The sequence below is a fragment of the Bos grunniens genome, chromosome 7 (genome assembly GCF_055505025.1).
Source record: "Bos grunniens cultivar Pamir isolate PY7600 chromosome 7, Bosgru_T2T1.0, whole genome shotgun sequence".
In the NCBI taxonomy this organism is placed as follows: domain Eukaryota; kingdom Metazoa; phylum Chordata; class Mammalia; order Artiodactyla; family Bovidae; genus Bos; species Bos grunniens.
The window spans coordinates 12,712,339-12,739,728 of NC_141171.1; the positions used below are offsets into that span (position 1 = coordinate 12,712,339).

Here is a 27,390-nt window from a genome sequence, read left to right on the forward strand (position 1 = left end):
GAACCTAGGTCCCCTGCATTGGAAGGCAGGTTCTTAACCACTAGACCACAAGGGAAGTCCCAAGCTGAGCCTTTAAAACTGCTTTTTGTTGTTGTTGTTAAAGAGCAGTTTAGTTTCAGGTTCATAGCAAAATTAAGTGACAGGTACAGAGATTTCTCAAACCCCCTGCGTTGATGGCATCGTAATCACCCACGGTCCATAGTTTACATTTCGGTTGACTCCCCATGTTGTATGTGGCTTTGGATAAATGTATGCTGACATGTGGGCTTCCCTGGTGGCTTATTGGTAAAGAATCCATTTTCTTGCCAATGCAGGAATGCAGGTTCGATCCTTGGGTCAGGAAGAGCCCCTGGAGGAGGAAATGGCAACCCACTCCAGTATTCTTGCCTGGAGAAATCTCCTCCAGAGGAGCCTTGTGGGCTACAGTCCAAAGGGTCACAGTCAGACATGATAGCGACTGAGCACAAACGCATGATGACCTGTATTATGATATCCTAATGTTTCATAAATTTCACTTCCCTAAAAGTCCCCTGTGTTACACGAATTCATCCCTTTGTCCTCCCCCTAAAAAGCTACTCTTAAAAAAAAAAATCTCATAAGGATTTCACATGAGCCCAGAATAGAAACATGAGTGAATAGGATAAAGTTCCATGAGCCTACCGCTCACACTGACTAGTGAGCACACCTGTTTCTGTGAAAATATTTCAAAGCAAACCCCAGGAATTCCCTGGTGGTGCAGTGGTTAAGACTTCAAGCTTCCAGTGCAGGGGGTGCAGGTTAGATCCCTAGTTAGGGAACTAAGACCCGATGTGCCACTAGGCCTGGAAATCCCAGCAATCTTGTCACCCACCCCAGAGCAGCGCATTTTGGGAAACATGGACAGCTTTTATGTAACCATGAGGTCACTTTTATGCCCAGTGCAGTTAGCAGTCAGCTGGGTTCTTTTTGGTCTCAGGGCCTGTGGATACCAATCTTACAAGGGCTCCTCACTCACATCTTTTATTTCAAAGAAAATAATCCAGTCATACAGAAAAATACTTCTTCATTCAATAAAGGTGCATCTCTTTTAAGTGCCAGCAGTGGGTAAAGTTGTTCCAGGTCCCTGCCTTTTAAGAGCTGACACTGTGTTATCTGTGGATGAAGAGAGAAATACCGAAACGGAGGGAAGAGTAGAAGCCATGTAAAAAGTAAAGGTTAGTGAGGATGAAACATTTATAATACAAAGCATAATAAACACCCAAGAATCCACCCCTAGTTCTTTTGAATCTGAACAGATATTTGCACTGGATCTTTCACTTAGATCTCTGTGACTAATGTTTTGAAGACCCTTAGGAGCTTGTTCTAGTTTCTTTTGCCCCCCGCCCCACTAAGATTGCCCCCTCCTGAATCTGGTATTTATCAGTCTCTTGTGCTTTTAAACTTTTGCTATTTACATGTTACTTTAACAAGACATGGTTTCATTTTGCATGTTTTCAAAAAAGTTACACAAACTGCACCATAAAAATCATCCTGCACCTTCTGTGTTGCCTTTGTTTTGTTTTCTTAATTTTTGGCCGCATGCAGGATGTTAGTTCCCCAACCAGGGGTCAAACCCATGTCCCCTGAAGTGGAAGCTCGGAATCTCAGCCACCAGACCACCAGGGAAGTCCCTGTGTTGCCTTTGTCTTGATTTGGTCCTTGTGTTTGTGTGCACATGTGTGTGCATGTTTAGAAGTTAAGTCTGAGATTTTTCTCCTTAGATAATCCTGCAATCTTCAAATCTGATGCTGCAGGAAGATACAACATGTAGCTCTGCTACAAGATACTAATGTTAGCTACTGTTCATTAAACTCTGAATGTGTTCCAGATGTTTACCCCTGAAACCCTTACAAATAGTCTCATGTTTTAGATTTTTTCACCTTGGTAATAGACAAAGATGAGTTCTGTGAGTGAGTGGCAGTTTAATGATCACCCCTGTTATTGGTAAGAGACAGCCCAGATTCAAACCCCTAGGGCTTTCCAGAACATAGGTGTAAAGGGGGTGTGCTCTAGTGTGTGGCCAGGGACAGAGCCCTGAACAGAAGGGCTGAGTATGTGTGTGTGTTTGGGAGTTGGGGGCGGGGGGGCGGGTGGATTCCAGTTGTCTTCCCCTCGTGGACACTGTGACATAAATACAGAAATGGAGGGAGGGGTAGAAGCCATGTAAAAAGTAAAAACAAGTGAGGGTGAAGCATATATGATACAAAGCATAAGAAACACCCATCTCTCCAATCAGGACAAAGTCCCAAACCTTGACCTTGACTCAGCCCAGCCCCTACCAAACTCTTCATCCTTCACCCACTGCTTCCGCCAATCCTTGCTCTCCCCACCAGACCCGACTGCTCCTCAAACACACTGAGCTTGCTCAGACCTCCGGGCCTTTGCACACACCGTTTCAAATCGTCTGTCCCCCTCCCGCCGCCCCCTTTATTTTTTCTGCCTTACTGAGTTCCAAGAGGTCTTTGTAGACACTGGATACAAGTTCTTAAATATTTTCTCCTCGTGTGCCAATTATGACTACTGTTGTCACTATTCATTATTGTTATTACTATCATTGAAGGGTATGGGCTCAACTCTGTAAGGGCCAGCGACGCCATTTCAAGGAGCTTCTGGTTTTGGAGCGCAGATAACTGATTCAAGGTGGTAATTACATCAGCTTTTTTCAGTAAGGGCAGTAGGTCGTAATCAAATGACAGCAAAAGTCAGACTTTTTTATTGGCAAGATTTCTTTGGCCTGAGCAGATGAAAAATGAACTGAAACATACGAATGAACACATGGTGCAAGGTATTCCGCCGCTCACCTTGTGCCCTGGTGCCGCCTCACACATGCGCACACGCGAGCACAGAACCCACCGGATCCTCCCGGCTATGCGGGCTGCGCGCGCAGCGCCTGGACAGCCCAACCGACACTCAACGGCCGCTCCTGCCGCGCTGCGCGCGCAAGTTCGCTAAAAGAGGCAGGGCCCAAGGTTCGCGCCGCTACGCATGCGTGGGGGCGGAGCGTTCCGGGGGCGGAGCCAGCGTGTGCGCAGAGGGCACGAACGAGAAGGCGGGAAAAGACGGAATGGAGCGACAGGGAGTACGCTGCACTTGTTTCCTTCGCGCCGGCGGCGGGCTGACAGGCAGGGAACGGCAGCGATCTTGGGCTTCCCCGACGAACCCGAGACCGGCCGCTTGTCTCCTGCCATCCAGGCCGCTCCTCGCCCGGCTGGGCCCCGATTTCCTGACTGACCTCCCGGGCTCTGACTAACCGACTGTATGACTGACTCGCTGACAGCCCTGGCCAGAAGGACCTACTTCCACCCATGGCGCGTGGCAGGAGTAGGGTAGAGAAAGACTCAGACACCCACGCACCGCACCCGTTTCTCTTCTTTTTCTCCTACTTCTCTCTCCTCGAAGGACTCGAGCCGACTTACACACCAATTAGGAGCCCAGGCACCCTAGCACCCCAGCAGGAGACCCAGGCCTCACCCCGTCCCCTCCAGGTCTCCCCACCTCAGTCCTCCTGTGCTCCAGGCACAGGGTCCCCCCCGTCCACGCCCCCGTCCTCGTGGTGCCCATCCCAGCCCCGCCCATCTCTCCTGCAGGTCCACAGCATGCCGCAGCAGCACCCAGAGGTGCTCAGGGTTGAAGGGGAGGGAGGAGGGGGACCTGACCACTTCCTGCCCTCCCTCCCTCCCTCCTTTGACCTCTCAAGCGCTAGCTGTGCTCACAGGTGGACATGCCCCACGTAGAGTTCAAGGACCAGGAGCCACAGCTGCTGGGGGAGAACCAGGAACAGCAACAGGGTGAGGAGACCCGCGATGAGGAGGCTTGTCAAGGGCCAGCTAGGTGAGGAAGAACCCGATCCATCGGACCCAAACAGACCCTTGAGTCCCTCATTTACCCTTTTCTTCTTCCAGACCCTACCATTGTCTGCTCTTGGTGTATTTGTTGCACATACTCGTCCACAATACTCGCCTGGGATGGAAACACTGGAGACACAGTGATGCCAAAATCTTGGCTCTCTGTGCACTGATGCTGAACAGAAATACAAAGAGTTATGGAGGAGAAATTTCTTTGCCAAAGAGGAAACACAGTAGATTAGCACCTCAAGAACTCTGCCCCGCCCCCTCCTGGGGGAAGGTCTTATAGACAGGGTTCATGGTCAGGGTAGGTAATAAGGATCAATGTAATGACAGGCTTGCATTGTTCTGAGGGGGTGATGGTGAGGGAAGTAGAGTCAGCATCAACCTTCAAGTCCAGCTGGTCTGGGGTCTACCAGTTTGTGGGCAGCCTACCATCATTAATCATCAGCTTCTTCTACCTGGAAGGGGTGTCAGTATCTGCAGAAATAGCTCAAAGATATTGTGTATATCCCCTGGTGGGGAAATAGGACTTTGCCCCAAGGCTACTTTTGACTGTTTCTCCCAGGTCTCCCATCCCTTCCTTTCCCTAACAACTGTTTGAATCAGCCCATTGGAACTCAGGGAAGCATGGAGGCTGAGTGAATGTTGTTTCCTGTAATCAAAGAAACAGGGGCCACAGAAAGGTCTTAAGCCCAGGAGCCCCACAGGGCCATACAGGGTATCAATAGCATTGAGCTGACATTTTAGGATAAAGTCTATAAACTCAGGAATATATGGCAGTCAGGGGATGCTGAGTGTTCTGGGGGAAAAAATAGGGAGAGTGTGGCAGATGGCCAGTTTAGATTAGAGGCTCAGGGAAGGCTTCATGGGGAGATGATACGAGAACCATGAGGGTAGGGAGGACTACATTCCAGGCCAAGAAACAGCAGCTGCAAAGGCCCCAAGGGAGGATTGTGCTGCAGCAAGCATGGGTAAGAGGGAAATAATAAGAGATAGTTAAACAGGTGATGGGACTTTGGGTGATAGTTACCCATGAAAAGATATGGAATTAGAGGAGCGACAGGAATTGACTACTGCAGGGTGAGGCGTTTTTTTTTTTTGGCGAGGGGGAATGGGCTGTGGCATGTGGGATCTTAGTTCCCTGACCAGGGATGGGACCTGTGCCCCCTACAATGGAAGCATGGAGTCTTAACCACTGGACCACCAGGGAAGTTCCAGGATTATTGTTAATAAAGTTTTATTAGGACAGGGCTGCTTCTCCAGAAGCAACCCAGACCATATGGCCTGCAAAGTGGAAGTGTTCCTATCTGGCCCTTTTTTGAAGTGTAGTCCACTGGGCTTCTCTTGTAGCTCAATCAGTAAAGAATCTGCCTGCAGTCCAGGAGACCTGGGGCCTGGGGTTCGATTCCTGGGTCAGGAAGATCCCTGGAGAAGGAAATGGCAACCCACTCCATTTTTGCTTGGAGAATCCCATGGATAGAGGAGCCTGGCAGGCTACAGTCCATGGGATCACCAGAGTTGGACATAGTGACTAAACCACCATAGTCCATTGGACTAAAGTTTTAAAAGGCTTCCTCTGGCTGCTGAGTAGAGAATAGATTATCAAAGGCTGGATTGAAAGCAGGGAGGCCAGTGATAAGGCAACTGGAATAATTTAGGTGCAAAATGAGTGTGACTTGACCTAGGGTAGATCCATGGAGGTGATGAGAAGTAGTCAAATTTTGGCTAGATTTAAGAAGATAAAACTAACAGAAATTGTGATGTTGGAGCAAGAAAAAGAGCAGTGTTGCAGATTACTTTAAAAAGACATTCTTGTCTTGCACATTTATTCACCAGATATTTATCACGAGTCTTCTTTACCCAAACCCTGTTTTAGATGCTGAGGATACAATAGTGAACAAATCAGAATTCCTACTCTCTTGGAGCTGACTTCTTTTCACCTATTGAACGACATCTTGGTTGCTTTTAAGTTTCAGCAATTATGCTTCCAAGTTTTATCAATTTAGTTGTTTATGTAGTTACAGTAAACATTTGTGTGCAGGTTTTGTGTAGATGTAAATTTTCACCTCCTTTGGGTAAATACCAAGGAGCACAATTGCTTGATCATACGCTAAGAATATTTTTAGTTTTGAAAGAAACTGCCAAAATGTCTTCCAAAGTGGCTGAACCATTTTGCATTCCTGTTTTCAATGAATGAGTGTTCCTGTTGTTCTAGGTCCTCACCAGCATTTGGTGTTGTCGGTGTTTTAGGTTTCCCCCATTCTAATGGTGGTATCATTGTTATGTTGATTTGAAACTTCATTATGAAGTATGAAGTTAAACATCTTTCCATATGCTTATTTGACATCTGCACAACTTTTGGTATGGTGTCCAGATCTTTGACTGTTTTTAAATTGGATGTTTCTTTTCTTTTTTTTTTTTTTTGGATTATTTGTTTATTGCTGAGTTTCATGAGTTCTTTGAATATTTTGGATGTCAGGCCTTTATCAGATTTGCAGGTTTGTTTTTTTTTTTAAGTCTTTTGTTTTGTCTTTAAAAAATTATTAATTATTTATTTACTTAGGTTATGCTGGGTCATATTTGCTCTGCGGGCTTTTCTCTAGTTGTGGTGCCCAGGCTTCTCATTGCGGTGACTTCTCTTGTTGTGGAGCATGGCTTGAGGGCGCGCAGACTTCAGTAGTTGCAGCATGTGGGCTCAGTAGTTGTGGTGTACAGGCTTAGTTGCCCCAAGGCATGTGGAATCTTCCCAGCCCAGGGATCAAACCTATGTCTCCTGCACTGGCAGGCAATTCTTTACCACTGAGCCACCAGGGAAGCACCAGGTTTGTGTTCTTTAAAGATTTGCCCCAGTCTGTGACAGGTCTTTTCATTCTCTTAATGGTGTCTTTTACAGAGTACAAGTATTAAATTTTAATGAAGTCCAATTTACCAATTCTTTGTTTTGATATTGTGTCTAAGAAGTCACCACCAACCCCAAAGTCACTTATATTTTCCCCTATGATGTCTTATAGGAGTTTTATAGTTTTGTGTTTTACATTTCAGTTCAGTTCAGTCACTCAGTAGTGTCTGACTCTTTGTGACCCCGTGGACTGCAGCATGCCAGGCTTTCCTGTCCATCACCAACTCCCGGAGCTTGCTCAAACTCATGTCCATCCAGTCGGTGATGCCATCCAACCATCTCATCCTCTGTCGTCCCCTTCTCCTCCCACCTTCAGTCGTTCCCAGCATCAGGGTCTTTTCAAATGAGTCAGTTCTTCGCATCAGGTGGCCAAAGTATTGGAGTTTCAGCTTCAACATCAGTCCTTCCAATGAATATTCAGGACTGATTTCCTTTAGGATGGATTGGTTGGATCTCCTTGCAGTCCAAGGGACCCTCAAGAGTCTTCTCCAACACCACAGTTCAAAAGCATCAATTCTTCTGTGTTCAGCTTTCTTTATAGCCCAACTCTCACATCCATACATGACTACTGGAAAAACCATAACTTTGACTAGATGGAACTTTGTTGGCAAAGTAATATCTCTGCTTTTGAATGTGCTGTCTAGGTTGGTCATAGCTTTTCTTCCAAGGAGCAAGTGTCTTTTAATTTCATGGCTGCAATCACCATCTGCAGTGATTTTGGAGCCCCAAAAAAATAAAGTCTGTCACTGTTTCCATTGTTTCCCCATTTGCCATGAAGTGATGGGACCAGATGCCATGATCTTAGTTTCCTGAATGTTGAGTTTTAAGTCAACTTTTTCACTCTCCTCTTTCACTTTCATCAAGAGACTCTTTAGTTCTTCTTCACTTTCTGCCATAGTTTTACATTTAGGGCTATATCTGTTTTGAGAAAATTTTTGTTAAAGGTGCAAGATCTGTGTCTAACTTCACTTTTTTTGCATGTGGATGTCTAATTGTTACAACTCCATTTGTTGAAAAGATGCTCCTCTCTCTGCTGAATTTTGTTTGTTCCTTTGTCAAAGATAAGTTGACTACATGTGTGTGGGTCTATTTCTGGGCTCTAGTCTGTTCCACTGGTCTATTTTATATTCTTTCACTGGTATCACATCAAGTAGCATCAGTCCTCCCAATTTCATTCTTCTTCAATATTGTGTTGACTATGTTGGGTCTATTGCCAAGCTGACCTTCTAAAAGTCATGACCAACCTAGACAGCATATTAAAAGAAGCAAAACTATGACCAACCTAGACAGCATATTAAAAAGAGACATCACCTTGCTGACAAAGATCTGTGTAGTCAGAGCTATAGTTTTTCCTGTAGTCACGTATGGATGTGAGAGTTGGACCATAAAGAAGGCTGAACACCGAAGAATTGATGCTTTCAAACTGTGGTGCTGGAGAAGACTCTTGAGAGTCCCTTGGACGGAAAGGAGATCAAACTAGTCAGTCCTAAAGGAAATCAACCCTGAATATTTATTGGAAGGACTGATGCTGGAGCTGAAGCTCCAGTACTTTGGCCACCTGATGTGAAGAACTGACTCATTGGAAAAGACCCTGATGCTGGGAAAGATTGAAGGCAAGAGGAGAAGGGGATAACAGAGGATGAGATGGTTGGATGGCATCACCAACTCAATGAACATGAGCTTGAGCAAGCTCAGGGAGTTGGTGATGAACAGGGAAGCCTGGCATGCTGCAGTCCATGAGGTTGCAGAGTTGGACACGACTGAGCAACTGAACTGAACTTTCTAAAAGATAATTTTTTTTAATGTCATTTCAATTGGTGGCAAGTGCTGTAAAGAAACAAAACCGAGGAGCAACTAGAGTGACAGGGAGTTTGGAATAGTTGATCTCTAAGGAGGTCACATAAGGAGGAGCCAGCCAGGAGGTGTCCAGAGGCCCATACATTCCAAGCAGAGGGAGCTGCAAGTCTCTGAGGTAGGGACAGGGAAGGCCAGTGTGTCAGGCTTCGTGATTGGTGGTAGTGATACCCTGGTTACATTGGACAGACAGGCTCATACATTCTCAGTGCTTCCATCTGATGAAAAAGGCATTTATTGAACAAGCACTGACACGAAAGAGGTCAGGTTGCTGGGAAAACGTATCCTCTGTAATCATGCATGTGTGTGCTCATTCAGTCATGTCTGACTCTGCGACCCCATGGACTGTAGCCTGTAGACAGGCTCCTCTGTCCATGGGATTCTCCAGGCAGTTATACTGGAGTGGGTTGCCATGTTCTTCTCCAAGAGATTTTCCTGAAACATGGATTGAACCTGCATCTCTTATGTCTCCTGTATTGGCAGGCGGGTTCTTTACCACTAGTGCCACCTGGCAAGCCCATGTCCTTCCTAGTCCCTGGCAACAATTCTACTTTCTGTCTCTACAATTTGCCTCTGCTGGATATTTGATATAAATGAAATCATACAATTGTGTGATCCTTTGTGACTGGCTTCTTTCACCGAGCATAATGTCTTCAGGATTCATCCATGTTGTAACATGTATCAGAACTTCATTCCTCTATATAGCTGAATAATATTCTAAACTATGGATGTACCACATTTTATTTATCCACTCATCAGCTGTTGGAAATTTAGATTGTTTCTGTTCTTTGGTTCTTGTGAATAAGGCTGCTGTGAACATCCGTGTATAAGTTTTTGTTTCTGTTAGGTAGATACCAAGGCGGGGAATGGCTGAAATCAGAGAAGTGACATGCTCAGGTTCCTGTTATAAAAAGACACCAGCTGTTCTGTGAAGAATGGGTGGGAGGGGGTGGGAGTGGACCTGGGAGATAGGTGGGAGGCTTCTGCAGGATGTCTAGCGGGGCAGATGGAGAGAAGATTGGCGGGGTGGGGGTGGGGGCGATTCATTTATTGAGGCATGAGAAAAGGGATGAGCTGACGAGGTCTCCCAGCTGCGGTGTGCTAGAGCCTGGAGCTCGCTCCTACCAGCAGGAGCCAGTTCTACACATCTCTTCCCAGCCTGGCATTTAGTGACTTCATGTTGGTAGCTTGAAATTGGCTATAGTGGGAGTCTGTGCACCATGAAAGTTGAATACTACAAATCAAGGTTTCCCCTGCCACCTCCTCCTCTACTCCCTAGAGAGCCAGTTGCTAAATGCTTACCAGCACAGAAAGGGCTGCCCGCTTTCTGGCTCGAGGTGGTTTGGTTTCCAACTGGCAGAGGCATGAGTTGCATTCTGCCCTTGCTGAGTTTGAGGTGGCCAGAGACATACACAATCTTAGAATCAGGATTGCTGGGAGAAATATCAATAACCTCAGATATGCAGATGATACCACCCTTGTGGCAGAAGGCAAAGAAGAACTAAAGACCCTCTTGATGAAAGTGAAAGAGGAGAGTCAAAAAGTTGGTTTAAAACTCAACATTCAGAAAACTAAGGTCATGGTATCCAGTCCCATCAGTTCATGACAAATAGATGGAGAATCAATAGAAACAGTGAGAGACTTTATCTTTTTGGGCTCCAAGATCATTGTTGATGGTGACTGCAGCCATGAAATTAAGACACTGCTCCTTGGAAGAAAAGCTATGACCAACCTAGACAGCATATTAAAAAGCAGAGACATTACTTTGCCAACAAAGGTCCATCTAGTCAAAGTTAATGGTTTTACAAGTAGTCATGTGTGGATGTGAGAGTTGAACTATAAAGAAAGCTGAGCACAGAAGAATTGATGCTTTTGAACTGTGGTGTTGGAGAAGATTCTTGAGAGTCCCTTGGACTGCAAGGAGATCCAACCAGTCCATCCTAAAGGAAATCAGTCCTGAATATTCATTGGAAAGACTGATGCTGAAGCTGAAACTCCAATACTTTGGCCACCTGATGCGAAGAACTGACTCATTTGAAAAGACCCTGATGCTGGGAACGACTGAAGGTGGGAGGAGAAGGGGACGACAGAGGATGAGATGGTTGGATGGCATCACCGACTGGATGGACATGAGTTTGAGCAAGCTCCGGGAGTTGGTGATGGACAGGGAGGCCTGGTGCGCTGCAGTCCGTAGGGTCACAGAGTCCGACACGACTGAGCGACTGAACTGAACTGAGAGACACACGCATGAATAAGTCCAGGACAGGGTTGGACTTTCTGACCGAGCACTCAGGATGGGTGGGGCCGGGGGCCAGAGAGATGGCGCTGTGGGAGTCACTGTTTCCGTGAAGGAGCTCACCTGGGAATAGAATGAGGCTCAGGACAGGGCCGCTGAGGACTGTAGGCAGAAAGCCAGCTTCGTCTTGCCTCCCAGAGGCCTCAGTTGTAAAACAGAGCACAGTGTGGAACGGTTTCCAAGTGTGTGCTATTTATTGGAGACCAGAAAAAAAGAGAACTAAAGTAGTTTGTTTGATGACACCTTCCTGCAAATAGTATGTTTAGACGGTGATCTAAGTGGTGAGGAGACACAGACAATTGCAAATCATTGAGACTTTGAGGAGTTCTAAAAGAGCTTTGGGTTGAGAAACATGGATTAGAACCAACGTAAGGGCCAGTTAACAGATCCCTCAGCAGACTGTCAGTGACATGATTAAAATGTGAACACATTTCACGAGAGATGAGCAGAGGGTGAAAGGAGTGGGCTCTGCAGCTTCAATCAAACCTTCCCCTTTCCTGGCTGTACTTCAGCAAAACATCATTTTGCCAAGGCGCCAGAGATGCTGTTGTGTTCCTCCTTGAATGTTTGATTAGCTCACCTCCCCTCCTGGGACCACCGCCTGCGGTGGTCGTAAGTGGCTGGCGAATTGTTTACTTGTGTATCTGTTAGAGGCCCGAGGAGGGAGGGCCCCCACCAGCGGGGGGCTCTGGCTCTCACGCCTGCCAATCACAGCTTTACCTGGAGCGAACAGATGGTCTCTCTGCTTAGACCCATTTCCTCCGCCGTTCCTGGGCCTCCTGCCAGCGTGGGCCCTGCTCGGAAACTAGGTCCTAATCCTCAAAGCTGAATTAGGAACTCCTTAGGACAGACCATCATAGATGAGCGTAGGGATGTGTTCACAACCCCCACCCCTGCCCCCCACTGCCCCACCCTGAGCGCAGGCAGCCTGCTCTGTTGGGCCCACTTCCAGTCCCTGGCCTCCATCCAGGGTTGGGCAACAGAAGCAGGCCTGAACCAGGGAAGCCAGTGGAGAGGACACGGTGTGTTTTGTTTATTAAAGTTAATTGGTGAATGCAGGCCCAGAGAAGCCTGTGATTCATTAGCGTCCTGATTAATATGCAGCTGCTGAGTATTAAGAAAGATGAAATGTAAAGGAATAAAACCCCAAAGGGGAGGTTGGGGAAAATCAAGATGCTCTCTGCAGACATCTGATGCAGGCCTTTGTCCCACCACGGAATTTGAATGAGCCGATTTCAAGTGATTTTTCACCATTTGTGTAGCTGCCACGGAGACGGGTTCCAGCTTCATCCCTTGAGCCTGAGAAAGGAGCGACTTTGAACAGTTAGCAGCTCAAGCAGGTTGTGAGCAATGACACAAAAAAGAAACACCTGGTTCTCTCATTGATTTTAATTTCAGAGCCCTTATACAGTGGGGACAACAAAGCAACTGCGGGTACAAAGTGCCTTACGAGCAAGAATGTTACATCCATCTCAGATGGTAATTCTTTCCTTTAGGTGTTCAGGAAACAGTGGTGATGCCTCTGGAATGAATACAATGCACTCTCTGCCCAGAGTGCATAGGGCGCCTGGAGGGAATTGAGCATACAAACTGGCAGTGTTGTGATTAGTAAGCGATGGTGAGAGGGGTGCTCTGAATGCTGTATCATGAAGTTGACAGAAAAGAAAAGTCATTTCAGGCAAAGGCTAATGGATTTGGTGAAATTGTGGAAGGTTCCAAATTGCTGGGAGTGGAGGGTGAAAAGAGAAGATGGAGGCCTTTCCACAGCTCTGGAAAGCCTTGTGTGCTGTACTAGGGAATTTACTTGATCCTGCAGCTGGTGTGGGGGGGTGGGGGGTGTCTTGTAGGCTGTGGAGCAGAAGTGGGATTTCTGATTGTGGTTCAAAGGGCCCTAAGGCCCAGGTAGGAACAGTAGGTATGAAATGAAAGGTTTTTGTGACAGGATTCTTTTTAAATTAGTTTATTTTAGGTTGTGTTGGGTCTTTGTTGCTTCACGCAGGCCTTCTCTAGTTGTGGAGAGCAGAGGCTACTCTTCATGTGCTTGGCCTTCTCCTGTGTTGGAGCTTGGGCTTTAGGTGAGCGGATTCAGTAGTTGTGGCCCTTGGGGCTTTGTTGCCCCAGGGCAGGAGAGATCTTTCAGGGATCAAACCCTTGTCCCCTGCATTGGCAGGCAGATTCTTAGGCACTGGAGCACCAGGCTAGTCTGATATTGTGATGGGATTTGTTTCTGTTGGGTTTGTTTTTTTTTTTAATTTTTTCATTTTTAAGAAATTTTATGTATTTATTTATGGCTGCACTGGGTCTTCGGTGCTTCATGCAGGCTTTCTCTAGTTGCAGTGAGCAAGGGCTACTGTTGGTGTGGAGCTGTGGCTTCTCTTGTTGTGAATCACAGGCTCTAGGGTATGTGGGCTTCAGTAGTCGAGGCGCAGGAGCTTAGTTGCCCCCCCGGCATGTGAGATCTTCCAGAACCAGGGGTCGAGTTCATGTCCCCTGCATTGGCAGATTCTTAACCATCTGACCACCAGAGAAGTCTGATATTGTGAGGGGATTTGGAAGGACAGAGAGAAGCCAGGCTCCAGGGTGGCTGCCAAGTTTCTGGCTTGGGTACCAGGTGACTTTTGGTGTTCTTCAATGACAGGAGGAGGGTGGACAACTTTGAGTTGGTGTGCAAATTTAGAGAAGTTTGAAATGCCTCTGGAACAGCCAAGTGGAGAGGGCCTAGGGGTAGTCAGGTACCTTACTGGGAGCTCAGAGAAGAGGCCTGGGTTGGGGGTAAGTTTGGGAAACATGGGAGCGTGGATGGTAATGAAAGCCCTTCCTAATCACTCATTCATTTATTCGATGCACTATTACTGTTCTTCCCATGAGAGGCAGGTCAAGAGGACAGCACAACCTTTTTTTACAGGAATGCCCAGGGAGCCTTTAGTTGGTCTTTGTTTTCTATCAATAAGGTTTTGCTATAAAATATCTGCCTTGATCAGAGGCACACCTTCTCGGGTGTGCCTGAACACAGAGCATCTGTGACAGATGCTCTGAACACAAGCGTCTGGCTCTGCAGGCAGATGAACTTGCATGCGCTGTGTAATGCCAGAACAGGGAGGACTAGATCAGTGTCCTTCATTCACTCGTTTGTTAACAGTGGAGGACTCAAAATGTGCTGGATCCTGGGAATGCAGAGATAAATGGGGAGATAAGAGCGGCATCAGAGATAAGCGCACAGTGGTAGAGATAGGCACGGGGTCACAGGCAGCGCTTCAAAAGAGGCATCAGGGGCTTCCCTGGTACCTCAGTGGTTAAGAATCTGCCTGCCAGTGCAGGGGACACGGGTTCAATCCCTGGTCCAGGAAGATCCCACATGTCAGGGAACAACTCAGCCCATGTGCCACAACTACTGAGCCCACATACCGCAAGTGTTGAAGCCCGAGTGCCTAGAGCTTGTGTTCTGCAATAAGAGAAGCCACCACAATGGGAAACCCACACACCACAACTAGAGAGTAGCCCCTGCTCATTGCAACTAGAGAAAGTACGTGCAGCAGCAAAGAGCACAGTCAAAAATAAAAAAATTTTAAAAACAAACGAGGTAGTAGCCTAGGCTAGGTCTCACTGTCAGAGAGCAAGTGCAAAGGCCCAAGGACAAAAAGCCCATCTGGTAAGGAGAACATGAGATCCAGGACACAGCCAGGGGACACAGTCTCAGGCCTGAGGACTTCTGTGTCAGTGAGAGCCTGGCCACCCTGGCTGTCATGCACTCAAGTTTCCCTGTGGTTGTATCCTGAGCCAGAAGAAAGAGCTCAAGCAGTTGGAGAAAAGCCAAGAAAAATATTTGTGTGGAGGAAGCATCCAAAAATGACGATGTGTTTTTCTCAGTAGCTGTGCCTGGCTTGCAGTCATGGCTTTATGGTTGTGTGTGAACTGGTGTGTGGAAGAGCTGCTGTGTTGGCACCTCCGAGCCTCAGCCATTCAGAGCTGGAAGCACCTCAGGGTGAGGAGGAAGACGAGAACTTCGGAGGAAATGGCCCAGGCTGGGGGTCAGGCCAGCTGGGTGCCACACCCAGCTCTGCACAGATTAGGGATCCTGAGAAAGTGACACAGTCGTGCTGAGCCTGTGTCCTCAGCTATGAGGTAAAGACAATGGGGACAGACCCCAGAGTGTGGTTGTGAAGGTGCAGCAAGATGAAGCGGGTACCTTAGCATGGTGCAGGGCAGATAAAACAAAAAAAATAGCCACACACACAAAAAAATCATCTTATCTTAAACCCTTTATCTTTCTTTAAAAAAAAGATTTATTTATTTTTTGGCCGTGGTGGGTCTTCATTGCTGCATGAAGGCTTTCTCTAGTTGCAGTGAGTAGGGGCTACTCTCTAGTTGTGGTGTGTGGGTTTCCCATTGCAGTGGCTTCTTTTGTAGCAGAGCACCGGCTCTAGGGTGCACGGGCCTCCATAGTTGCAGCTCTTGGACTCTAGAGCACAGGCTCAATAGTTGTGGCCCTCAGGCTTAGTTGTTTGACAACATATGTAATCAAACTGGTGTTCCCCAGCATTGCCAAACTGATTCTTAATTACTGGGCCACCGGGGAAGCCCTTTAAACATTTTATCTTAATTTAAAACACCAGTGGATCTGTTGATCAGATCACTTTTTTTTTTTGCATAAACCTCATTCATATGCATTACCCACAATTTCCACTTTTGTGTTTTTATTTCTTTTACCGTCTTTTCTTTTAACTGTGCCAGGTCTTAGTTGTGGCTCTCAGGATCTTTCGTTGCAGCATGTGGGATCTATCAATAGTTCCCTGACCAGGTATCAAACCCAGCAATGCGCATTGGGAGCACCGAGTCTTAAACACTGGGCCACCAGGAAAGTCCCCCACTTTGGTTTTTCTAAAGCAGAGCAAAAACTTACAGGCCTTGACAAAGCGGTCTGTATGCAAAATACTTCTAAATTTTTCTGCTCTTGGCCCTGATACATCATTGTTTGCCCACACTTGATTTAATAGTTGTATTTTATCAGGTTCACCTTTGTTCATTCTATTTAGCTTTTTTTCACCATTTCACTAACTATGCATTTAGTCGAATTGCATAATATTAGTCACATGTACAGTACTAGTACTGCTTCCTAAGCGGCACTAGTGGTGAAGAACCCGCCTGCCAATGCAAGAGACATAGAGACATGAGTTGGATCCCTGGGTCAGGGAGATCCTCTAGAGGAGGGCATGGCAACCCACCCCAGTATTCTTGCCTGGAGAATCCCATTGACAGAGGAGCCTGGCAGGCTACAGTCCATGGGTCGCAAAGAGTCAGACATGACTGAAGTGACTTAGCACACACAGTGTGGAACAAACTCTTCTGGGGGTATTTTTTTTTTAATGTTTTTATTAAATTATTTTTGGCTACACTGGGTCTTGGTTGCTGTGCACAGGCTTTCTCTAATTGTGGAGAGGGAGGGCTACTTTCTAGCTGTGGTTCAAGGACTTCTTATCATGGTAGCTTCTCCTGTTGCAGAGCTCAGGCTCTAGTGTGTGTGGGCTTCAGTCATCGTGTGCATGAGCTCTGGAGCCCAGGCTCAGTAGTTGTGGTGCACAGACTTAGTTGCTCCACAGAACGTGGAATCCTCTCAGAGCAGGGATTGAACCCGTGTCCCCCCTGCATTGGCAGGCTGACTCTTAAGCTGTCCCTTCCCCTCAGGGGCAGGGTGGGGGAGGGGTGTGAATGAAATAAACAAGTGTCAACAACAGAAAACACCAGGCACAGGTTCTCCTCCCACCACAGAGCTAATTCAGATCAGCCACTCTCAGGAAAGTTTGGTGCTGATCTCAAGTTTCCTATACTTTCAGAAGTCAGGTTTCTAGCCCCTCTGTCGCCACCTCCAGTGCCAACCGCCAGCTGATGATGCTGGAAGGAAAGTCAGGACCCTACTTTTCCTCTCTGGACTCGAGCATCGACATGCTGAAGAAGAGGGCCCAGGAGCTGATCGAAAACATCAACGAGAGCAGACAGAAGGACCATGCCCTCATGACCAACTTCAGAGACAGCCTCAAGATCAAGGTGACTGATTCCCCCCACATACTGCAGAAGCCCAGGGAAAGGGAGGAGGTGTTCCTTATGTGAAACATAAAGGGGGAGGCAATGAACTGCTGTTACGTTCCCCACATGTTCTAGACAGTCTGCGTATGGCACCTGATTTCACCCTTAGAGCAATCCTGCAGAGAAGAGCTTGGACCATATTGCAGACGGGCAAAGTAAGGTTTGGAAATGATTTGCCTGAGTGAGAGAGCCAGGATGAGAAGCCAAGATACACCTGTATCACAGACTAGCCCCTTACCTTCATGCTGGGCTAATGGCTGTGGCAGGAGGGGACTGAGGCATAACCTGAGTTATCACACCCACTTGTCCTCCCGAAGTCACATGATTTGGGAAAGTGAAAGTCCCTGAACATGCCTGGGGCTTATGTCTAACAAAACCTAATATTATGTTCAGGTCTGTTATTAATAGTTGTCCCCGATGCTTCTTCAGAATGTGTCCTATAAGTCAGACAACTTGTGAATTCCACACATCATCTCTCAATGACAGGCTGACTTCCTCCCTCAGCCGCATTCCTACCTACCTGGTACATAGCAAATTTAGAGAAAAATATAACATAGCAGAAAAAAAAAGATAAAAATATTCAGATGATACCATAACCCAGAGGCCACTTTGTTGCATGTTTTCCTCTAGTCTCTGTTCTAGATACTTTCCTCCTAACCTGACTGAGCTTATATACATAATTTTGCACCTTTCTTTTTAAAAAGAAAAATGATCTGGGATAAGGTTACACTAATACATATATATAAGTAATATATAATTATATATTACATAATTATATATGTATAATGTAATATAACTATATAATTATATATAAAGTATATAATTATATAGTTATAATCACAAATATATAATTATAGATTATATAATTATATATGTAATATATAATAATATAATACATATATGTAAAGTCACATTCTTCTACTTTGTTTGACCTAAACTTTTACTGTCTCTTGAATCATGTTTTTAATCACTCTTTGAAGATGCATCAAGTTGAAATTATTTCTCATAAAAAAAAGAAAAATTTAACATAGGCCTTTTCACTGCCAGTCACCAGAGTTGTTTTTACCACTTTTATAAGATAAACTGCAGAAATCTTAAAGAGCCAGTCAGAAAAAATGTCTCTTGACGCCTCTTGTTTGATTTTCTAAGATCACCTCTTATTCCTTCAAAGGTTTCAGACCTGACAGAGAAGCTCGAGGAGAGGATGTATCAGATTTATAATCACCACAACAAGATCATCCAGGAAAAGCTCCAAGAGTTCACCCAAAAGATGGCAAAGATCAGTCACCTGGAAACAGAGCTCAAACAAGTATGCCACACCGTGGAGACTGTGTACAAAGACCTTTGTGTCCAGCCTGAGGTATGAGAGTTGTAGGGGCTAAGATGAAAGTAAATGTCAGCAGGGACTTCCCCTGGCTGTCCAATGGTTAAGACTCCATGATCCCAATGCAGGGGGCACGGGTTCAGTCCCTGGTGGGGGAACTAAGATCCCACATGCCATGAGGTATGACCAGAAAAAAAAAACATTTTTTTTTAAAGTAAATATCAACAGAGAGCGAGGATTTTAGCATCACCAGGCTCTAAACCCCACAGGAGCCACTGTCTGCAAAGGCCCCGGTGCTCTGGCCACCCTACGCATGGCCCCATGCGCCTGTATGTGGTGTGTCCGAACTAAGAAGCCGGACTGTTATTTCCTACACTGTGTGTCCGCTCTGTGGTGGGTGACAAAAAGGACAAAGTCCCCTTTGCCCTCAGCCCCGAGCCCTGGCAGTGCCCACCTGGGTTTATTTATTACAGCCAAGCCCAAGACTCCAACATGGCCCAGATCACTTCTGGGCTGGGGAAATCCCTGCTGGGTCCCAGCGTGCTTCACAGCCCTTTCACGTGTTCCTTTTTCCTGTTACTGGTTACCAGAAAATGTGATCCAACACGGTGGGGTCAGACATGCACACTCTTTTATTATCCTCTCTCTTTACCCCTCATTCTGCTCCAGCGTCCAGCATAAGGCACTTGCCCCCAGATGGGAGGGTCAGAGGGTGCAGAGTGAATGTTGCCGTGTGGATGGAGCAGTTCACTTAGACACTGGTGGGTCTCACAAGTTGCTTCCATGTCACTCTCCTCCCCACTCCCTGCTCCCCTGTCGAGGAGCCTCTGTTCCAAGGCAGGTAGAGTCCATGCCTGTTCACGGTCAAAACTGGATTGAGACACTCAGTACAGAAAGTCCCATCTTCTCTTTAAGGAACACATTTGAATGACTTCAAAAGGGAAATTTTGATATTTAAAAATCAGTGTCTCTCACTTCCCACCAGAAGAACTGGCTCCATCTGCCACCTCTCCAACTAAGCTCCAAGCCCTGTGTCTCCCTGGAGAGGGGTTTGGTGCCATCTGGGCTCCCAGGTGAAGTGGGTTCACTTGCCGGCCACGAACGCCTGGATCCCTGTGATAGCCCTTCCAAGGATCAGAGCATGGATGTCATGAGTACCTGGACAAATAAATGCAGAGTCAGTTTGCAGTCTTAACAGCTCGCGATTTCCCTTTATTTTTCTTTAAATTTTGCTTATTTATTTTGGATGTGCCACATGGCATGTGGGATCTTAGTTCCCCAACCAGGGATCTTAATTCCCTGACTGTGTCCCTTGCAGTGGAAGTGCAGAGTCCTAACCACTGGCCCACCAGGGAAATCCCCCACAAATTGCTTTTAAAGTCAATCTTCATGTCCCCCCACAGGCTACTACTCTGGAAGAAGAACAGATTCACAAAGATGGCGAATGCTGATAGCTACCAGGAGAGTCACTCTTAGTGACAGCCACCAAGGAAGGCCACCGTTTGGGCCATGCTGAGAAAATTGTTTTTCAGAGTTCTGCAATGCTTCTTTGGCAAAAACAAGCAAACAAAACCCAACCGATGCTCTTTGTGCCAGGCCTCAAAGCACAGCAAGTCCAGCCCCCACCATGGGCCCAGCTTTGGTACTCTCCCAGATTCACCCCACCCCAACCCCACAGTTGATTAAATGTTTGATTTTCAACCCAGCCATGCTTTCTTCCCGCAGAGGTGGAAAGAGCTAATGAGCTCTGCGGGAAATGGATCAGGCCCTTTCTTACCCGCAGGAGGGACAGGAAAGCAAACATCAGACAATTAATTGCCTGTCCCAGCTGATCCCTGCCCCCCTCATCCTGGAGCCACTGCCCCAAGCCACACATCCCACATCCCACCCCACATCCACAAAGGCAACACTCTACAGCCCTCCTGTTCTCATCTGTTCTTCCTTAGCTTCCCAAGGCAGAAACCAGAGATTATGCCCTCCCTTTTACGGAGCAAAATAATTCTCTTTTCTTCCTAAAGTGCAAATCTGATCCCGCCCCTCCCCTGCATAAAACCACCTGGAGGTCCCCTCAGCTTGTCCTCAGGGTCCCTGTCATGCCTGTAGAATCCCCGCCCCCTCCCCTTTGCCGTCTGGAATGCCCCACCCAGACAGCACTGGACGCTACTTCCATCTCTGCCCAGGGAACTACACCTCCCTCAAGGCTTCTTATGGTTCCACTTTCTCCCTCAGAGACTGAGTCCTGTTAAAGCTCCCTCTAGTCTGCATGGCTCACACTAGAATTACATATCTCTCTTCTTTTTTTCATCCACACCTTGGCTTGTGGGATCTTTGTTCCCCAGCCAAGGACTAAATTCAGGCCACTGCAGTGGACGCGCCAAGTCCTAACCACGGGGCCATCAGGGAAGTCCCCGCACCTTTTTTCTTTTTAATTATCTTTTTCTATGTCTGTCTTCCTACGAGGCAAGGGGTTCTGGGCCCACGGGAGTCATAACCAGTTACCAGGTGCAGACACCACAGCCTGCCAGTGATTTACCGTTTTTCTTTTTCTCACGTAAAATGGAGTGCTGATTCCTGTGTGTAGCTGCACACTCACCTCCTTGAATTCGCCAGCCCACTGGGTGTTGTGCCCCCATCTGGGGATGCCCGAGGAAGCCGTAAGAGGGCTTGGGAACATCCCTCCTTGAGCATGACGGGGGAAAGGACTGGGAGTGTGGACTTCCATGGTCCCCCTGTGGGCCACTCCAGATGCAGGACCGAGGAGGGGACTTGCCCACATCATGCTGCCAACTGGTGCCAGACAGCTGACAGCAGGAGCTGAGCCTGCTGCCCCTGCCCCTCCTTGCTGTCCCCTTCCCCAGATGTGAGGCCACTGTGAACCCCCCCACACACCCCAGGAGTCCAGCCCCCACCTTCATAGGTGTTCACAGACTCCAGGTTCATGACATGCCGGATCACGTGATACTCATCAGAAATCCCATTCCCCCCAAGCATGTCTCGGGCCTGGCGAGCAATGTCCAGGGCCTTCCCACAGTTATTCCTCTTCAGCAAAGAGACCATTTCCGGGGCGGCCCTGGAAACAGCACAGACGTCACAAACACTGGGTTACAAAGAGCTGACCCTGCTCTGGGCACCCAGGCATCCCTACCCCCAGGCAAAGCCAGCCGGGAGGAGGGTTACATCACAGCAGCGGACATGGCTCCCGGTGAGAGAGAGGTAGGCAGGGCGGGGTCCCCAGGGGCCACCAGGCAGGAAGGTCCTCTCTCCAAGGCCCAACCACCACCATGCCTGGAAGGGGCACCAGGTCCTCCTGCCATAGCTGCCTGCCCCTTCCCACACACAGAGCCCCTACTTGTCTTGATCCTTCAAGCGGCCGAGCTGCAGGCAGGCATGGAGGCCCAACGTGATCTCGGTGAGCATGTCCGCCAGCTTTTTCTGAATCAGTTGGTTCTTGGCCAGTGGGACACCAAACTGGATCCTATGCAGGCAAGGTCAAGGCAAATCTTACAGAGGAGGGCACTCCCCAGACCTATCCCAGGGCCTTTCCAGGCTGCCCCAGAGTGAGCTGTGTCCCCACTCAGCTCACTCTGGCCCTGCTGCTGACTGAGCCCCTCACTGCTCAGAAGGACTTCCTCAGCCAATTCACAGAGCAGGGAACTTAGGTCTGGTGGCTGGGTGCCAAGGGTGGAGGGGTAAGTGATGGAGACCAAGCCTCCCGCCCCATACCCCTGGGAGTTGGCATGTAGCCCCCACACACCTGTCCAGAGTGTACTGCCGGGCCGTGTGCAAACAGAACTCAGCAGCTCCAAGCACACCCCATGTGATGCCATAGCGGGCATTGTTTAGGCAGCCGAAGGGACCCTGTAGGGTTGAGACAGGGCCTCAGCCCCACCAAGAGATGAGAGAACCTGTAGAGAACTATTAAGTGCCCCCTCCCCAGACACCCCTGATATGCAGTCAGTGTAAACCAGGGAGACTCAGGACAACTGTTGAAGTCACACATGGCTTTGGCATCAGAGCCAACAATGCACATAGGGTTTTGCTTCTTGCCTACTCACTCTTGGTTTTCATAGAGTTCTCCCCAGTCCAAGATCTGGACGGGAGGCTCAGATCTAGGGTCTGAGGTAAGGAGACAGGAAGATGCACATGCAAGCAGAATTAAGTTGGTTCAGGCCTCTATGTGTCCCAGGCCAAGCCAGCTTGAGTGAGATGGTCACCAAAATGGGGCGGTTTTGGGTTTCCCTTGTGGCTCAGTGGTAAAGAATCCACCTGCCAATGCAGGAGATACAGGTTTGCTCTCTGGTCCAGGAAGATCCCACATGCCACAGAGCAACAAGCCAGTGCGCAACTATTGAACCTGTGCTCTAGAACCTGGGCACCTCAACTACAGAAGCTTACACACCACAACTAGAGAGTAGCCCCTGCTCACTGCAATTAGACAAAAGTCCATGCAGCAAGGAACATCCAGCACAGCTAAAAATTAAAAAGGAGAGGGGGGCAGTTTCAGCACACATCAGTGAGCCAGGCAGAGCCTCTCCAAGTCACTACTGTTTGGCTCCATGGGTATCTCTTCCCCAGCTGGGTCCCTAGCAAGGGGCCTGCCCAAGAAAAGAGAAGCAGCAGGTGACTTGCTATCAGTTCCCAAGGTGGCTGCTGCTTACCGCCAGACCAGACACCCCGGGCAGCACATTCTCCTCTGGCACCTCCACATCATCCATAATAATCATCCCTGTGGATGATGCCCGCAGAGAGAACTTGCCCTCAATCCTGGGGGTTGAGAGGCCCCGCATCCCCTTCTCCAGCAGGAAGCCCCGAATGCAGCTATCCTCACACCGAGCCCATACTATCAGCAAGTCGGCCACAGGCGAGTTGGTGATCCTGGAGGCGGGACAGGCAGTGAGGGCTCTGGCCATCACCCACTGCCCCTGCCCACCTGCCTGAAGACCCCAGGCTCCCGCCTCACCAGGTCTTGGACCCATTGAGGATGTAGCTCCTGCTGGATGGGTTGTGGCGGGCTCTGGTCTCCATGCCACTAGGGTCACTCCCGTGGTTGGGCTCCGTGAGCCCAAAGCAGCCCAGCAGCTCCCCCTTGGCTGCAGACATGAGATGAGATCATGAGGCTGCCGGTCACCCATCCAATCCCTCTACTGAAAACTGCGGGCCTTTCCACTGAGCCAGGCCAAGACAGACCTGGCCCTGCCCTCACGGCACTCCCAGGTGGTGGGGGGAACAGATATTTCACCCAGGTCATAGTCACAATGCCATAATGGGGGGAGGTCCAAACAGGAGTCGGGAAGGGGTTGGCTAAACTGTCTTGAAGGGCACTGAAAAGGAGTTAAGCAGGAAGAGGTATGCAGAAGAGCAGTCCTGGCAGTGAGACCAGGATGTGCAAAAGTCCAGGGGCACAACTGAGAATTCCAAGCTGCTGAGTCCAACTGCAAAGGAGCAGTCAAGCGAGTAGTCAGAGACGAGCTGGAAAGGTCAGCAGAGGTCTGCCCACATGGGGTCTTGTGGATCCCGTTGGGAAGTTAAGACTTTAAACTTTTAAACTCTAAACTTTTAAAGTTTAAAGTTAGACTTTAAACTTTGGGCTGCAATGGGGAGCAGAGAAAAGCAAATCACAGGGGATATAATGGTGGTGAGAAAGGGGCAGAGTCAAGAGAGACCTAGGAGAATCAGATTTGGGGTGGGGTCCACGGTCTGGCAGGGGGCCTGAGGGGCCATTGGCAATACCCTTAGAGGTGAGAACACAAGGCAGGCCTGAGGGACAGCCCTGGTCCTGAGTTTCAGATCACTGGGACTATCTTCTGTCCACCAGGCTCCCCAGGCGGCTACTCACCCAGCCGGGGCAGGTACTTCTGCTTCTGCTCCTCGCTGCCATACGCATAGATAGGGTACATGACAAGGGAAGACTGGACACTCATTGCTGACCTGTAGCCGCTGTCCACTCGCTCCAGCTCTCGGGCTAGGAGCCCATAGGCCACCGATGAGACTCCAGCACAACTATACCCTGGGGTGGGGGGGGGGGGGCGTGGAATGGGCCAGGGTTGGGTGGGGAGGGGAGAGAAATAGAACAATGTGGAACAAAGCCCTGCGCACTTGAGACCAGTGATTCCTGTTGCCCAAGAGACAGAGCCCCATAGGAGCACCCAAGGAGAGGGCACCAAGCTGGCTCTAGCTTGAGGGTTTATTAATTTCATCCCCACAGCTGCTTCAGAGACATAACAGCCTCTCTTTGCAGACTGGGAAACTAGGCTCAGGGAAAGAAAGGGGCTTTTCAAGACACAGTGGAGGGCTGCAGAGTATGGAGAGAAATGTGTCCTTACCTTGGATGGTGGGGCCCAGCATACCGAGCTCCCCCATCTCTGAGACGATCTCCCGGTGAAAAACTGCAAAGGGATAGATGCCCCAACTTCAGGCCCAGCCTTGGCCCTCTGGAGCACTAGCCCAGAGCCAGAGGTGCTCTAAAGCCCAGCCAGAGCAGGCAGAGCTGGTGTGCATGATGGAGGGTGCAGGTTCAGGTGGCAGTGGGAGCTCCAGAGTGCCCAACCGCCTGCCTGAGCACCTTCGTTGCGATTGGCCAGCAGGATGCGGGGCATGAGGCGCTCCTGGCAGTAGGTGCGGAAGGTGTCCCTGATGAGGATCTCATCTGCTGTCAGCTGCTCCTCCAGCAACAGTGGGTCCCTCCAGTCAAACTCAGGCCGCGAAGCTGGGCGGGGTTGGAGGAAGTGGGACTCTACTCAGCCCTGTCCACCCGACCACCACGCCCTCCTCTCCCCCAGAATCCTCAGCCCCACCCCTCAACCCTCAACTAATGTCGGCTGCAGACAGGACTGGCAAAGTGGTCTTTCTGGGGAAACTCACTGCCTCAGCGCCTCTGGCCCTGGCCACGGCCCTGCCTCCCCGCCTGGGCAGACCCCGGATTCTGGGACAGAACCCATCGGGGACAGACAGACAGTTGGACGAGGGGACTGTTGGATGAGGGGCGCAGACGCACGGCGCAACCAGGGGTCCTTACGCTTGGCCGATCGACTCTGGGTCTTCTCGCCTTTCTCTGCAAACATAGGACGGGAAAAATTACCCCGAAAAAGCTCCCGAGCCTCAAGTTTCTCCCTCCCCATTCCATCCCAGGTCCAGCACTAACCGGTCTGCGCTGTCGCCGAGCTCCATGAACGAAAGACTCGTAGGCCGGGTCCGCGGTTCAGTAGCTGCGCGTAGACGCCTCTCAGGGCCATGTGGGCAGCGAGCGGGCAAACAGAACAATTACAGCCGACCTGGAGAATTGGAGGCGTCTGAGCAGAGCGGCTCCCACCAAGTGCCCTGGCCCTTTGCACCCTTCGCCCCTCTCGCGAATCCTCACCTGGAGCCTCCGGGTTCACTGCACAGGCCACAGCGCCATAGAACGAGACTTTTGACCTCCGGTGGGGATGGGCGGGGCAGAGGCTAAATGGGGCTTGTCATTGGTTCGTCCTAGGACCCTGCTCTTTCACGGCTCTGCCTTTTAAAGGGGCTACGGCAGCCTTGCAGGTGGAAGCGGCGCGCCTAGCGGAGATATCTTAACCCCCTTTAAGGAGCGGAAGCACCGGTAAGGGGGGGGGGGCTGAAGGCGAGCCGGTCAATCCGATTGGCCCGCTGTATTTCTGCTCTGATTGGCCCTATGAGGGGCTCGGCCCGCTCTTGGTTGGTCAGTTGTAGGGGGCGAGTGCAGAGAGATTCTGGAGTTAAAACAGGCAGCTGAGGCTCGAGAAAATGAGTACTAGAAATCACGAGCCCAGATCTCGAGGTCTCCTTTAATGGGGTTCTGTGAGAGGAGGTGGGCTCAGGTGGAAGATCTCAGCCCAAATTGTCTGCCAGTTTGTCCCAGGAAGCTTGCTAACCAAGTTACTGTATGTGCGTGCGTGCTAAGTCGCTTCAGTTGTATCCGACTCTATAAGACCCTATGGACTGTAGCCCGCCAGGCTTCTTTGTCCATGGGGATTCTCCAGGCAAGAATATTGGAGTGGGTTGCTATGCCCTCCTCCAGGGAATCTTCTCAACCCAGGGATCGAATCCGCGTCTCTTTGACTCCTGCATTGGCAGCTTGGTTCTTTACCACTAGCGCCACCTGGGAAGCCCTACTATATGGGATTTCCTATGCTTTGTGATTCTGTGTGGTTGACTGAGCCTATGTGACTATGTATCTGTATGTGAGTGGAGCTGACTGTTTCTGTGACATTGTGGGGCTGTTGACTATGGGCAGTTGTGTGTCTAACTGTCTGTGACTGTTTCTGTGTGGCTGAATGTCTTTGTGGTTTCTTGTCTAATTGTAAGCTTGTGTAATAGTATTCTGTGTAATCACGTGTCTGTGTGGTACTATGTGCATGACTGTTCTGATGGCTTTCTTCGTAAATGTGGCTGTTATCTTCGTGAGAATGTGACTAGCTATTTGTGTGTGTGCATGTGGAATTGTCTATATGTATATGTGTCGGTGTGACTTTGTCTATGTGTTGTGTGTGCTTGTGAGCGTGAGTATCTGCCTGAGTGAATGGCTATGCTTACCGAGATCACTTTTATGAGCATACATGTGGTGTGCTTTTGCATCTGGATGCATCATGCTTGACCATCTCTGACTGAAAGCCACTCACCTACTATGACCTGTCCATTTTCCAGCTGTGGAAAGTGAGGTCGGGAAAGCAGAATGGTCTTGCTTAAGATAAAAATAGCCCAAGTGCAGGGGCTTCCTTGATGGCTTACTGGTAAAGAGTCCACCTGCCAATGCAGGAGACACAGGTTCCATCTCTGGTCCAGGAAGACCCCACATGGCGCAGAGCAACTAGGCCCCACACGCTCCGCAACTATTGAGCTTGTGCTCTAGAGTCCAGGGAACCACAACCACCAAGCACGTACGCTGCAACTGCTGAAGCCAGCACACTCTAGAACCCGCCACGGTGAGAAGCCTACCCACCACAACAAAGAAGAGCCCCACTCGCCGCAACTGGAGAAAAGCCCACACGGCAATGAAAACCCAGCACAGCCAAAATTAAATACATAAAACCATATTTTTCTTTTATCTTTTAATTTTCAAAGTAGCAGT

At 48.9% G+C, this 27,390-nt stretch overlaps 2 protein-coding genes across 17 annotated transcripts; one reads left to right on the plus strand and one right to left on the minus strand.

The window, feature by feature from the left end:
* Positions 1–1,047: 1,047 nt before the first annotated feature.
* SYCE2 (synaptonemal complex central element protein 2) lies at positions 1,048–20,021 on the plus strand. 13 transcript variants are annotated; one of them, XM_086408962.1, is made up of 5 exons: positions 1,048–3,097; positions 3,734–3,849; positions 16,747–16,957; positions 18,168–18,356; positions 19,724–20,021. In XM_086408962.1, the coding sequence occupies exons 1-5, from the start codon at positions 2,786–2,788 to the stop codon at positions 19,769–19,771; spliced, it is 876 nt and encodes a 291-aa protein (XP_086265088.1). In that variant the 5' UTR covers positions 1,048–2,785; the 3' UTR covers positions 19,772–20,021. The 13 variants fall into 13 exon arrangements, with proteins under 13 accessions (XP_086265088.1, XP_086265094.1, XP_086265095.1 ...); XM_086408968.1 differs by having other exon boundaries at positions 2,770–3,097; positions 3,753–3,849; XM_086408969.1 differs by having other exon boundaries at positions 2,770–3,097; positions 3,753–3,849; positions 16,750–16,957.
* On the minus strand, positions 18,935–25,737 carry GCDH (glutaryl-CoA dehydrogenase). Of its 4 annotated transcripts, none has more exons than XM_086408943.1 (12): positions 25,678–25,737; positions 25,462–25,591; positions 25,336–25,371; positions 24,883–25,026; positions 24,644–24,706; positions 24,157–24,327; positions 23,281–23,410; positions 22,979–23,195; positions 22,075–22,178; positions 21,670–21,795; positions 21,230–21,390; positions 18,935–19,478 (listed from the first exon to the last, which is right to left on the minus strand). In XM_086408943.1, the coding sequence occupies exons 2-12, from the start codon at positions 25,550–25,552 to the stop codon at positions 19,405–19,407; spliced, it is 1,317 nt and encodes a 438-aa protein (XP_086265069.1). In that variant the 5' UTR covers positions 25,553–25,591; positions 25,678–25,737; the 3' UTR covers positions 18,935–19,404. The 4 variants fall into 4 exon arrangements, with proteins under 4 accessions (XP_086265069.1, XP_086265066.1, XP_086265070.1 ...); XM_086408940.1 differs by having other exon boundaries at positions 25,315–25,371; XM_086408944.1 differs by having other exon boundaries at positions 25,462–25,701.
* Positions 25,738–27,390: the final 1,653 nt, after the last annotated feature.

Excerpts from the sequence above, each read along its gene's own strand:
- GCDH (XM_086408940.1), bottom strand. The coding sequence starts at position 25,552 with ATGGCCCTGAGAGGCGTCTACGCGCAGCTACTGAACCGCGGACCCGGC. Across the intron at positions 24,328-24,643 it reads GCTGGGCCCCACCATCCAAG|GGTATAGTTGTGCTGGAGTC; the intron begins GTAAGGACACAT and ends CCCCCACCCCAG. Across the intron at positions 21,391-21,669 it reads CGCTTGAAGGATCAAGACAA|GGCCGCCCCGGAAATGGTCT; the intron begins GTAGGGGCTCTG and ends TGCTGTTTCCAG.
- SYCE2 (XM_086408962.1), top strand. The coding sequence starts at position 2,786 with ATGAACACATGGTGCAAGGTATTCCGCCGCTCACCTTGTGCCCTGGTG. Across the intron at positions 3,850-16,746 it reads GCTTGTCAAGGGCCAGCTAG|AAGTCAGGTTTCTAGCCCCT; the intron begins GTGAGGAAGAAC and ends CTATACTTTCAG. Across the intron at positions 16,958-18,167 it reads GAGACAGCCTCAAGATCAAG|GTTTCAGACCTGACAGAGAA; the intron begins GTGACTGATTCC and ends ATTCCTTCAAAG.